At 38.3% G+C, this 14,093-nt stretch overlaps 1 protein-coding gene across 5 annotated transcripts in view; it reads right to left on the minus strand.

The window, feature by feature from the left end:
• Nucleotides 1-14,093, minus strand: part of FRY (FRY microtubule binding protein) — a 505,098-nt gene that overhangs the window by 43,394 nt on the left and 447,611 nt on the right. For all 5 annotated transcript variants that reach the window (XM_027877678.1, XM_027877681.1, XM_027877679.1 and 2 more), the window contains 4 exons: nucleotides 13,590-13,769; nucleotides 10,680-10,841; nucleotides 9,490-9,564; nucleotides 3,959-4,129 (listed from right to left, as the gene is read on the minus strand). In XM_027877678.1, the coding sequence (XP_027733479.1) occupies nucleotides 3,959-4,129; nucleotides 9,490-9,564; nucleotides 10,680-10,841; nucleotides 13,590-13,769 (588 nt within the window). The remainder of the gene's footprint in view (nucleotides 1-3,958; nucleotides 4,130-9,489; nucleotides 9,565-10,679; nucleotides 10,842-13,589; nucleotides 13,770-14,093) is intronic.

The raw sequence follows: 14,093 nt of genomic DNA on the forward strand, positions 1-14,093 counted from the left end.
TGTAAGTATATCAGTAGACACAGCAGCTTTGAAAGACTAAAAACAATTGAAGACTCAAGGGCAAACTTTTATAGGAGCTATCTAAAATATGACTCAACAAAGATCTGAAACTGGAGGAACTTGGGAACAAGGTAGAATAAACAGGACAAGAAAAGGGGTCTTGATTTATGAGCAGCTTTGGCCCTGATGAATAATTAGAGATGAAAAGGACACACTTGAGTAGCTTTCTACCCTTAAGAGGTCTCAAGTCAGGAGGCATTATAACTATTAAGAAATGTAAGTATGCTCTAATATTTATAATTCTATTATTATTTTATTGAGAAATATTTAAATACTCCCCCCACATTATATTTGACTTGTGAGTACACTAAATATTTCTATACCCCTTATGCTTTCCCATAAAACACCAACCAAAATGGAATTAAATGTTCATTTAGATTTTATTTTCATTGTCTAGAAGAACAGAGGGAGAAATGGAAAAGGAAAGGAAAGTGTTCACAATTTATTTGCCCTGATATAGGGAATTAATATTATTTAAAATTCTAAGGATGGGCTCAGGTTTTCCCTTCCCATTACTTTGGCAAAGATTAAATTTCATTAGGTGCTCTTAAATGTCTAAGTATACTCTCTTGTAACACAAACACTGGGCATCATTCACGCTGCGACATTTCACTTGATTTTTTTTTCCTTGACTGAAAATAGAATTATGTCCCTCTATTCTTCAGCCTCATCAATTCCCTGAACACTTCCCCACTCACTTTCCCTTTTCTATTTTAACTTTCAAAATGAGGAAGAATTCAATCATTGGATGTCAGCCTCTTAGAAAGTACAAACACAGTAAGCAGGATAGATGAGCAGTTAACCTATAACTGATCATTAGAGGGATAAGGTAACCAACCTTCTGATATAACCTGTAGCCACGGCTCAGATAAACTTTGAAAATAACATAGTTTCAGTATGTCTCAGACTAATGAAAAAAAAAACCCAGATCCCATTGACATGAATATTTCCCCCTTTTATGGTTATGGTTATGGATAAAGAACATGAAACTTGCAAATCAGATCTCAACTTATGTTAAAGGTGTCCACAAGGCAATTCCTTTGAACTGTTTATAAGTTGTGCTTGATGAGTTAACTTTTAAAGTGACAGGGGATCTATTAATTTTTTCTTTTTCTTAAAATATTTCACTTACTATTTTCATTACTAGTTACTAATTAATTTACTAATAGCCCCTTTTTCTTAAAATAGTTCACTTACTATTTTCATTATGTTTTCAGATAAAAAATGGAGGGTATGTAACAATTCTACTTGATAAGCAATGAAATCAGTGTGAAAAAAAGTCAAGAATTTGTTCAAGAGAAATAAGAAAACACCCAAAACATAACCACCTGTTCTTCCTCTATTTTTCCTAGCAAGGTCAATCTTAAAAGAGCTAAACATTAGAGGGCCTCTTGAAGGTTCATTTTTGCCCATAATCTAGCAGAATTACTTGGGAAAGTAAGAAAAATAAAGACAGTGATACAAATGATAGACAAGGAGGTCATGGATAAGGAGAAGCATACCTAAGATCTGGAGATCCATATTAAAACGATCTTAACTGTCTGAACCTTAAAACTGTCATGTGAATTGACTGTTCTTATAGCAAACTGCCAGCACTTCCTTTACACTTATCACTGGTGCAGGTTGGTAGCTAGCTTGCACCCACTGAGTTCTGTCAATTTTTCTTATAATTTAAATCCCCCTCCTTTGCTATTTCAAAGGACTTGGAGTATTAGTTTAGAGAAGCTATGGCCTGCCTTTCTAGCTTATCAAAATTTTACTTGTAAATGAAGCTCTCTCTGTGTCTCAGCTTCATTTCTAAAATGAGGCAAGGGGAACTTGGCTCAGATGGGCCCTTTGGGCTTGGAATCTACAATCCTATGATTTAGGATTTGAATATAGGGTCTTATAGTTTCAAGTGAAATTATTAACTATGTATGAAGAATCTAGAAGCCACTTCATTTTAATTTCATTTAAGATCATGATTAGCAAAAGGAAGCTGAGGGCTCTTTATCTTGGGTCTTAATTCTTCTTTCTTCATGGAACCCAAGATAGAGTAGGGCATGGCTAAGCTGACAGATTCCCTGAGCTTGTTTTGTATTTATTTTTCATTCATTCAGAACCATCCTGATCTTTGATGACCTGTACTGGAGGATGTGTCCTAGGAAAAGTCCTTCTCTGACTGTTCTGAGGCCATAGAAATCCTGTATACATCTATATATATAGGACAAATTGTAGAGTGCAGGACATGTTGCCTAATGAATGACAATATCTAAAGTAAGATGTTGAGGAGGCTTGGCCAATCACTATCATAGTAGTTCACAACCAATTTAGGGCTTTAATAGTTTGCCTATGGGCTGGAGCTGATAAGACCAGGGAAAAAGCATCCCCTAGCCCAATGACTATAGCAGGTTCTGTGATGCTCCTCCCCTCACACAAAAGGATTAGCTTTGAGACCACGGTAAAGAAGAAAGAACAGGCTCCTCACTGGACACTGGTCCCTGGTTGTAGCAAGATTTCCTTCCACTGGTACAATTTTCTCACTCAGTCGTGGGACTGTGTTAAGTGGAAGGGAATGATTATCTCATCTCTTGGCCATGATTTGTATTGACTTCCCAGATATAGGGTCACTTTGGGTATGACATTCCCTTAGATGAGGAAGGGTAGGCAACTATTCCATGGAGGATCACACCTACCAAAACTTTCAGCTCAGACCTTGGGCCTGAGGGCTAAAAGATATAAGTTCTGAAACTGGGTCAGATGGGCTTAGGCCTGAGTTTCTAAATATCAAGCATGAGGAAACAGAGGTCCTAAATTTAAAAAAAAAGGTAAAGCAAAACAGTCAGACAACTATAAGAATTTTGCCAACCTAGGAGGTTGTTTTTTTTCTTACCCAGAAAGTCACTTTTTTTTAAAAAAAGAGGGAGACAAGAGAAAACTTTCTCTTTCAACCCTCCTCCCTCAAAGAAATGCTCAATTTAAAAATATTATGTCAAAAGGAACTAAATAAGATTGATGTTACTCTTCATGTCACCTTAACCCTAATGTGTTCATCTTTTTTGTTATATTTTATTCCAAAATTTGAAAATCCCAACAAACTTTGTTTTCTAAAACCTGGGGTAAAAAAGACTCATAATGGAAAGCATCTGATGACAGTATATACTGTCATATATATAGTATATTTAATATATACTCAAGAGTTGTTTTTATCCATTGAGACTTGAATTCAGACCCCTTTCCCCCACCCCAGGTGTCTATGTTGATGAAAAAGCTCACAACAGCTCTAGTACCTGAAGTAGAACCGGGTTCTGGGAGCTAATACTTCTTTTTTTTTTTTTAAAGGTTTAAGGATTTCATGATTTGGTTAAAACAAAACCAAACCAAAACCAGACAATCCAGAACACCAGGGGCTCTGACTTCATGTTTTGGCATGTAAGGACTGAACAAACTGAATTAGAGCAAATGCTTAGAATTTTTTCCTTAAGGACCCAGACATTCATAGAATCGCAGCCTCAGAAGCTGGGAGGATGTGAGAGATCACCCTGTGAGCTGATTTAGAACTTCAGTGTTTCCTGGGCTTGTCTTTAAAAATAGTCCACCTCTGGGCTGCACAAACTTAGCCCTTTGTGTGGTCACTGAGGCTTCGGTCTATGCCATACAGTAATAACTTGGTAGTTGTCAGCGCTGGCTCAGGCAGAGGGGCAGGGCATGGCGGCTTTTTGCCAGGTCTCAGCTGTGGCACTAATGCTGTGAATACCTTTGTTTGAAATTCAGTTTACAGCTTGGCAGCTGAACTTTCCTGTTACAAAGAGCTCCCTATTTCTCAGGTGAGGAAGAGGGAAAAAAGAAAAAAGCAAACTGTGCATTTAGCCAAAGAAAAAAGCTGAAGTGGGTTATTTTCATGGATAATATACTGTACCTCTCCATCTTCCAACTCCACATCGAGGAAATCAAAGTCTCTGAAGACTCTAAACTGTTGCTCACTGTTGGTGTCGTCCATGTTCTCCTGCTCTCTGGTGCCGTCTTCAGAAGACACTAGGCTTGTCTGGTGCTCTAGAAGGTCCAGATCTCCACACGAGGAAAAAATCACCTAGGAATCAAAAGATTCCACCTATGAAAAATAGTCCTCCCTCCAGTTGTTTCTGTTATTAGAAACTGGAACTGGTTACTCAGAAGACTGTATTTCCAGTACACACCTAATTCCTTAAATGAGTATTTTTAGCGTGTGTTCTTCCCTTATTTATGTTGGACAGGTTCCTTCAGATTAGACTTGTGCAAAGACGAAACTTCATGCTGCAGGAATCTGTCCAACAGTTAGCTACCTCCTAATGGCTGCAAATGGGACAATGCCTAAATGTTTAGGTATACTAATATATTTATGGGAATGAAATTCTAAGAGCTACTGTCATGCCAGACAATGTTATTGCAAAATGAACTTCAAGAGGAAAGAATTTAACCCATTCAGAAAGGATGAGCTCTTAGGCACTAGAAGATGCCAGGAAATAGGACTACATTATTACTAGTATCTAGCAAACACCCAATAAATACTTTCTGACTAGAATGTAACAAGTAGTAGAGTAAATAGTTGTTTACTTTGTGAATATTATAGATGATCCCGATTTAGTCTCAAGCTCTTTTCTCACTGAAGTTGAAACTATTTTTAGAATTTAGTATTTTAACACATCTTAATACATACTGGAAAATACACACATACACCACTTGACAAGTCACCCTAAATGTTTCATGTGACCACCCTCCGGAAAGGCTGAATACAGGTTATAATTTAAATGAAGTCCACATTTTTTTTCTATTCAACCTTTGTAGCTTACTATTTTTTTTCTGGAAAAAAGGGATAATTACTTCTAAAATAGGCTGCTAGTTGGTACTAACCCTGGAGTCAGGAAGACCTGAATTTAAATCCAGCCTCGGAGACTTATTAGCTGTGTGACCCTGGGCAAGTCACTTAACCCTGTTTGCCTCAGTTTCCTCATCTATAAAATGAGCCGGAGAAGGAAATGGCAAACCACTCTGGTATCTTTGCCAGGAAACCCCAAATGGGGTCACAAAGCATCGGATATGACTGAAATGACTGAACAACATTTATAAAACCTATAATAATATAGAGCACATCTCTTTGACAGTAGTTATAGATGAAGTGTGCTTTTGGAAATGCCATGACATCAACACTGTGGATTTTTAAGATATTTTTCTTCTGGGGAGACCAAGGCTGCTCTTGCCCAATACTTCATTTAGACAGAGCAATTATTAAGTACTTACTATGTGCCAGGCACACATCACTGGAGATACAAATACAAGAAAACAACATGGTTTCTATTCCAGAGAAGCTTACATTCTAATAGGGGAAGATGAAAACATAAACAGGAGCCGGAAAGTGGTGAGATAGGAGCAGGCTACTCATCCATTGGCTTCCTTTAAGTCCCAACTAAAATCTCCCCTTCTGTAGGAAACCTCCACTCCTCTTAATTCTAGTGCTTTCCCTCCTTTATTTCCTACTTATCTTGTACATAGCTTGCTTTGTATATATTTGTTTGCATGTTGTCTCCCTTGTTAGACTGTAAGCTCCTTGAAGGCAGGGGCTTTTACGTTTTGTTTTTTTTTACATCCCCAGCAATTAACATAATGCCTGGCATATAATAGGTACTTAATAAACGTTTATTGGTTGATTGATTAATTTAATCTTATTTGTCCTTGGTTTTGGCACAGGGCTTGCATATGGGGCTATGAAGATAGAGAGTATTGGGGTGGGCCAAGTCAGCAATGATAAAAAGTATTGGGATTCAGGTCTTCAGGTGAGTACTCTTTATGAGTATACACTGTTCGTTTTGAAAGAAAACTTAATGGTTAGTGCTGAGGATACCTCAAAGCATTAATTGAACATAAGGACAGTTTTTGGTTTTACTTTTGGCTGCTCAGTATCCAAAGTGCTTTGCATGTAGGAGGCACAGAGCAAGTGCTTAAAATATGCATCTGGATTCGAACTTGGTCTCTTGACTCCCACGCTAGCACTAAACTATGCATTTTCTCTTGCTTCTCAGGGAATGAAGGAGCTAAGTATACCCTGTGGACCTGGTCCCTGCTATTTTTAATTGTTTTGGCTACATACACACAAACAAAACTCACACAATCTGTTGTCATATAAATCTCATAGATTTGCAGCTGCCTCCTCACTGCTAATATTTAAAACATTTACCATTCCAGATGCATATTTTAAAGTAGCAAATGGGCAAAAATGTGGTTTTTTTTTTTTACTTCCATACATTCATTTAATCATTCAACAAACATTTATTTCGTGTTTCTTATGTGCAAAGAATGTAAGCTTCTTAAGGACAACAGCCTTGCTATTTAATAAATCTCTGAATTCTCAGTGCCTAAAAATCATAGTTATCACTATAGAGAATATTAAACTCTATCAAGTGCTTGCTGAAAAGTGGCCAGAGTGTTTTGATGGTAGAAATGTCAACCAACCATGCAGGGTTCTTAACCTGGACAATGTAAACTTAAAAAAAAATTTCTGATAACTTTATTTCAATGTAATTATATCATGAAAGTCACAAAACCCTGTGATGTAGGTATAATAGGTATCGGTATATTCATTTGACAGGTAGAAACTGAGAATCAGAGAGTTTAAGTGACTTGATCACAGTCACCTGGATAAAAGGCAGGATTTGAACCAAGTTCAGTCTTGACTCTATGCCTAGTACGCTTTCCTCTAAACCAGAGGTGGGGAATTTGTGGCCTGGAGGCCACATGTGGCCCTCTAGGTCCTCAAGTGTGACGCTTTGACTGAATCCAAACTTCACAGAACAAATCCCCTTAACAAAAGAATTTGTTCTGTGAAGTCAAAGTCAAGTTCTGTGAAGTTCTGTGAAGTCAAGTTTCCCACCTCTGCGTAAACTATTCTCTTCTTGCACTTGGTAGGGATTAATTTTAGCTGAATGAATAAATGAATGCAGAGCACTATGCTAGGCATTTGAGGAGAAAAAAAGATAAGATAAGGCACAATTCTTACCCTCCTAGGAATTAAACAGTCCAGTATGGGGAACACAATGCATACACAAATAAGTACAAGTTAACATTTGAGGAGCACATTAAGAGAAGAGCAGATGAAGTCAGGTGAGGTCATAAGGGGACAAGAGCTTTACAAACTGAGAGGATCTGTGAAGGCTTCATGGAGGAGGTGGTGTTTGAGCTGGACTTAAAAGGATTTCAAGAAATGGAGAACAGGATAAGGGTAGAAGGAAGGCATTCCAAGTAGGGAAAAATCATATACAAAGGCAAAGAAATTGGAATGAAAGTGTTTGGGAGGTTGTAAAGAGAGAGGGAGGGAGGGAGGGAAAGAGAAAGAGAGAAAGAGAGAGAGTGAGAGAGAGAGAGAGATTCAATTTGAGTGGAGGAGAATAATATGAGATAAAGCTAGAAAGGGAGAGAGATGCCAGATTGTGGAGGGCTTTCAATGTCAGATGAAATGGTTTGAACTTTAGTTGGTAAGCAATAAGGACATAATGAAGAGTTTTGAGCAGATGAGCAGTATATCTAGATTAATAAATAAGGAAGAGTAATTTGGCAGGGTTGTGATAGACAGAATGGAGGAGGGAGAGATTGGAGGTAGAGAGACCAGTTAACAGGTCACTGCAATAATCTAGGAAGGTGATAATGAAGTTCTGTTCTAAGATGGAATCAACAAGAACAAAGAAGGGGATGGACATGAGCAATGCTGTACATATAGAATCATCTGGGACTTGGCAACTTGTTGAATGAGAAAGGTTAGGGAGAGGGAAAGTCAAAGATGATTATGAAGTTTGGAGCCTGGGTAATTGAATCTTTTTTTTAATATTTCCAGTATTTACCAGAGTACTTGGCACATAGTAGGTACTTAATAAATGCTTGCTACCTGACTGACTGGTTAGGCAGGGATGGGGAACCTGCAGCCTTGAGGCCACTTGTGGCCTTCTAGGTCCTTGGGTGTGGCCTTTTGACTGAGTCCAAGTTTTACAGAACAAATCCTTTAATTAAGGGGATTGGTTCTGTGAAATTTGGATTCAGTCAAAGGGCCCCACTTGAACACCTAGAGGGCCACATGTGGCTCCCCACCCTTGGGTTAGGAGGATGATGGTGTCATTAACAGAAATAATGAAGTCAGAAGGGAGAATGGGTTTTTTATTGAAAGATGATACACTAATTTTTAAACATCTCAAGCTTAAGATGACTATGGGACATCCAAATAGAGATATCACGTAGGCAGTTGAATATGTGGGTCTGTAACTCAGGAGAGAAGATATACATGGAGATAAAGAGCCATCTTCAAAGATGTCATGGTGGAATTCATGGGAATGAATGAGTTTGTCAAGGGAGAGAAGAGAAGAGAGCCAAGGATAGAACTTAGGGATCATAAGTATTAAGAAGTCATGAAGAAGAACCCTGAAGGCGGCAAAGAGAGGACAGTCAGAGAGGTAGGAGAACCAGAAGAATGTAGTGTCTCAAGCTAAGGGAAGAGAGCTTATCTAGGACAGAATGATCAATATAGTGGGAAAAGTACTAGCTTTGTAGTTAGTTCACCTGGCTTTAGTACTACTCAGTATTTCTGTGACCTTGGGCAAGTACTTTAACCTTTTTGGGCCTCAGTTTTGAGTCTGGACTAAGCATGTAGCCTCTATAATCCCTTCCAGCTCTAAATTTCTGATACTATAATAAAATGCCAGTTGCTTCAGAGACGTAAAGAAGGATGGGAACTGAGAAATAGCTATTCACATTGTTTCTAAGTAGGTCACTGATATTGTTTTGAGAGATTAATTTTAATAGAGTGGTAAGGATGGAGACTATATTGTAAGGGGCTGAGAAGAAATAACGAATATGGTGACAATAGAGACAATCTGATTTAGACTGCTTTTTAAAAGATGTTTGGCAATGAAGAAGGAAAAATGAAATGGTAATTGGATGGGATAGAAGGATCAGGGAAGGTTTTTAAAGTAATGTTTGTTGAATGAGAGAACATTAGAGAGTTGCTAATATTTGAAGATGTTTATATAAAAAGAATACTATGTTGTGTCATATTCATCCTTATTGATTATATATTGGAGGTGAAGATATAACATGGTAAGAACTTTGTGCTTTTGCACAGAGTAACTCCAATGGGAGCAGAGATCATGAACATTTTGTGGGCAGTCTCTTCACATTGAGTAAGAGTTTAACAAACTTGTAAAATCAGAAGAACTGGGGACCTGTCCCCATGGAGATGGGAAAGCTAAAGAAGCCATTTACCACGGTTGGTTATTTCTGAAACGGGACAGATTAAAAACAGTAGTTTAGAGGTGAAAGCTCCAAGGGTTATCAACTAGTGACTATATCATGCACTAACATTTGGACTAGTGATCAAAGCCTTTAAATTATATCAAATTCCTTTAGTTATTCAGTCCCAAAGAAAACACTTACTGAAGGATTTTTGCTTAACCCCACTTCTTGGCCACACAGAGTAAGTACATGAACCAGCTTCTCCTTTGTCCTTTTCTGGAAAATAAATGAATAAAGAAAGTTTTATAATAGGATTACATGTTCCAGGTCAAACCCCTTCCCCAAAGAGAATTGACCCCTGGGATCTTTCAAAGGAGAGTCTAAAATTTCCCTTGGAAATCTATTTCATTGTCTAACAACCTTCAATATCATTAGGTTTGTCCTTATATAAAACCTAAGTTCCTCATGGTACCTTTTACTGTACTATGCAGGAAAACCCTTTGGGTTTTTCAAAACCATATTAAGTTCTTCTAACCCCAGGAGAATTATGTCCATCCTCCCCCCCTCCCAAAACAGGGCACTGCATGGTCCTATCTACAGCACAGTAGTATAACTCTTGATCAGTTCTTCTCACTTGGGGGGTAGGAGGAAGACCGTGATCATTAGGAGATAGTAGGAAACTCTGCAATCTGTTATAATGTTTCTCTCAGGCTTAGTGGCCATTCTTTTGCTTTTGGGCAAGGCTGAAGACTGGCCACCTGGATTAATAGTACCATGCTATACTTTCCTAACCCCAAAGCTCCACTGAGGGAGTTCTCTCCTTGAAGTGCTATGATAGTGATGATTGGATAAGTAAACAAAGTGAGAGAATGTAAAGATGCTGATGTTTTCTAAACTTAGGCCACAACAGACTTATATTTAGAGTTAAGTGGGCTCTCAGAGGCCATGAAGGACAACCACCTCATTTTACAGATGAGGAAACTGGGCCCAGGGAGGTTAGACGCTTACTCAGGGTCACACAGATAGTAAGCATCTGAAGAGGGATTTAAATCCAGGTCCTCTGACTCCAGAACCAGCATTCGTTACACTCTGCGATGTTCCTTCCCCAGAAATGGCTACACTCTGTCTCTAGTTCTCATTTCAGAGCCAGGGGTCTATCTCTACTGTTAACACTTAATAAGCATGGCTCTAATTATGAGGAGTGGTGCTATCCAGTGAATTTGGATTAAGCCCCACTCACCTCTTGGATGCTCAATGGCGTGAGTTTGGGACTGACATATTGACATCTTTGGGGGTGTGATGGCACTAGAATGATTCAGCCAGCTTCCCATCTGGGATTCTGGTTCAGGGGTTCTCCAGGGCTCTCTGCCAGATGGGTGTGCAAGGGCTACCTGAGAATACTGAGGCCTTTTCCAGCTCACAGGAACAAGGACATTGGAGTTGGAGCCTGATGAAGTGGAGGAAGTGCTTCGAGTGACTGCCATGGCCCTAGGTTTTCCGTCTCGACCAGAAGAACTCTGTAGCTCGTCATAACGCCTCCCAATGATTGGAGTCTTAAGAGAAAACACATACAACAAATGAGTCTCTCTGTTTCCTTAGAAAGTTGAAGGAAAAAAGTTGTGGTATTTACCATTCTACCTAAAAAAATAATTCAATAGCTCTGTCCAAAGGCCCCTAAGAATAACTTTTTAAATACTCTGATCAAGAATGTGGGAACTCCCTTCATTTCAATGACACAGATGGCCACCTCTCTTAATCTTTTACTGATTGTCACCAGCACCCTCCAACCCCCAAAAGAAAGTCATTTTCTGGAGGGCTGACATTCTGATGATCAACATTTTCATACTTAACTAGATTTTTCCTAAGATAAAATACACACAGTATATGTCATGGGCCTGTATAAAAAAATCTTTCCATTTTGGTAGTTGATCGGAGTTTGGGGTTTGGCTGACGCTGCTTTTGAAAATACTGGGTCGCTTCCATAACACTGTGAGAGATTTGAGTAGGACCTTAAGAGAAGTTGGGCTTGAATTTAAAAATTAGACCCGAGAAGCTCAACATGATAATTTAGTTCTTTTCCTTCTGAAGTGTATGTTTTTAAGAAATGTTCTTTAGGCCCATTCTTTCATGTTTCCTGTCTTCTTTAAAAAATGAAATTACTGCTTCTCCTTTAGTATTCACCTCAAACCACCAGTATAGGTTGGGATACAAATCCATGCAGAAGGACACAGGTGATGGTCAGTTTTTAGGTGTTAAAGCTCAAAAAGAATTTATGACTGTTAGAATAAGAAATACTGTCCCCTTATATCTCCTGCTTGGAATTCCTGGCTGAATCAGTCAATCACGCGGCAAGCATTTATTAAAGCATCTACTATATATTCCAGGCACTGTGCTTAGGCATAAAAAATATAACACCTTTTCCTCTCCAAAAGCATACATTTTAATGGGAGGCAATTCCCTCTCTCCCTCTCTCTCTCTCTCTCTCTCTCTCTCTCTAATATATATGTATATACACACACATATATATGTATATATAGCATCTAGCTTGGTATATCTGTATATACATATGTATAAACACATATATGTATAACATATATGCTATAAATGAATAGCTTAAATATGAAATGAGTAGATACAAACATATACAAAGTAATTAAATTAGTTTGTGAGGGAGGACACGCAGTTGAGATCAGGGAAGTTTTCATGCTGACGATGTGTACGAACTGTGTTGTACAGGAAGAGGATGACGCTTTAAGAAGGGCGGACTGCATTCCGGGTATGTAAGATGGCCAATGAAAAGGCACAAAAATTGGAGATGGAGTGTTGCATGTGAGGAGCTGAGGGAAAGCCAGTTTGACTGGATTGCAAAGTGTAGGAGGGGGAGAGGTGTCCAATGAGGTTGGAAAAGACAGTTTGGGGCCAGGCTGTGAAGGGTTTTCAAAGCTAAATGGAGGAGTTTATATTTTATCCTGGAGGCAGTGGGAAGCTAGAGTTGACTGAGCAGAGGAGTCACATGGTCAGATCTGTGCTTAAGGAAAATTACTTTGGCAGCACTGTTTAGGATGGATGGTTGTGGCCCTATCTGTCAATCTGTCAATGTTTTCAATTCTTTAGGGAACAAAGTTTGCCATAGGCAAGGAATGAGGCCAATACCAGGCATTCGCACAGACATTTCAGAAGTTCTAATTTCTGAGAGTCCTAGGGAAGTCTGCTGGGTGCAGTAAAACTCACGTCAGCATGAGTGAGTTGGTAGGTAGGTACTTAAAAGCAAAGTGTTGAGTCAATGGGAAGAGACATTTAATTCTATATCTGGATCCTCAGACCCATCATTCTGAACTGTCCTGGGACTCTACAGAAGGCAGGCTGGTTAAATACGTGCCTTGTGCAACACGACCTTTCGAACAGAGATTACATCTACAGCAAACTTTCAATCTGTTAGGCCACGTTGCCTCTCTTGCATGTCATAATAATTGCCCCACATGCCTGATTGATATTTCTAGCTGTTGTGAAACACACAACTAGTACTTATATTTAGTGGCAGGCAAATCTAACTCCAAAACACTGAAATAATTTTTAAAGGCCTAATGAGCACTATGTCAGAAAGCCTAACCTGAAATAACTGAAAACCCTAGTTAAGAATGCTTTTAAACTCAAAGAAATCTGATTAGACTTATATTTTTGATATCTTTATGTTGTCCTGAAGAATGCAGTTGAAAAGTCTTCTAAAATGCTAGACAATTTGACATACTGACCATGGCTTAAAGGAGAATACTGCCAAATAGAAATCAGTTGTAAGAGTCTTTAATAATATTTCCACACATGACGATTATCCCATAGTTTGAGATGGCTGATATTATGGACAATGTATAATTGTCAAAGAGATCAGGAGAAGTTTCTTGGTTTACAATTCTCTGTATCATCACAATTGTTAAAAATTTATTTGAATCAGGTTCCTGGATGACTAAATATGAAAATCATGTTTAGACCTAGAAACAGTTTCTATTTTTAAAAGTTAGGTATTCTATGCTAGCTAAATACTCCAATTTCTTTCTTCTTTTAAAAATTTAAAAAATTAAAAAAAAATTTTTATTAATCCAATTTATTTCTAAGAAAATCCCAAATCTGAGTTTGCCATTATATTCAAAATTTCTTAAAAGGAATGTTTTTGTTTGGTGATTTTCCCATTTTCTATCCTTTTTTCTTACATGGCTACTTTTTCTCTCAGGCAACTGATTTTCACTCTTGCCATTGTAAATCTATGTTGAAATTTACAGAAATAATAAACACAGTAGGGTGCATACCTCTGAAATATCAAAGTGAAAATCCAGCGTTTTTCCTGGCAATTCCTTGGAAGCACTATTCCACACTCGATGAATTTCTATTTTGGAAAGATCATTGTGCTGGTATGAAGGCAAGACTAGGCTGGCAGAGCGAGAAACAACCAATTTCAAGATATTCAAAGCTTCTCTCCAGTGAACACTCTAGGGTAAAAATCATGGGGTGAGAAAAGAGAGTATTATAAATTTCCTTCTTCTGCTCCCCACCCTCACCCACAATACAATTTCTTAAATAACAGTACTATATGGTTGATCCTTCTATATAAGATGGAGTTATTAGTTTATAAGCTTATTGGTTTATAAGACTCTATAATGAGAGGTACAGAAGAAAGAACACTAGCTCTGGAGAAAGAGTACCCCTTACAGCAACTACCAATGTAATGCTGGGTAAATCCCTTAACCTATAAGAACAAGCATGTACTCCACAGATGTTAAAGGCAGACAGGCCCCATGAACACCAAAATATTT

Source organism: Vombatus ursinus, unplaced genomic scaffold (assembly GCF_900497805.2).
Source record: "Vombatus ursinus unplaced genomic scaffold, bare-nosed wombat genome assembly UNPS02014813.1, whole genome shotgun sequence".
Lineage (NCBI taxonomy): Eukaryota > Metazoa > Chordata > Mammalia > Diprotodontia > Vombatidae > Vombatus > Vombatus ursinus.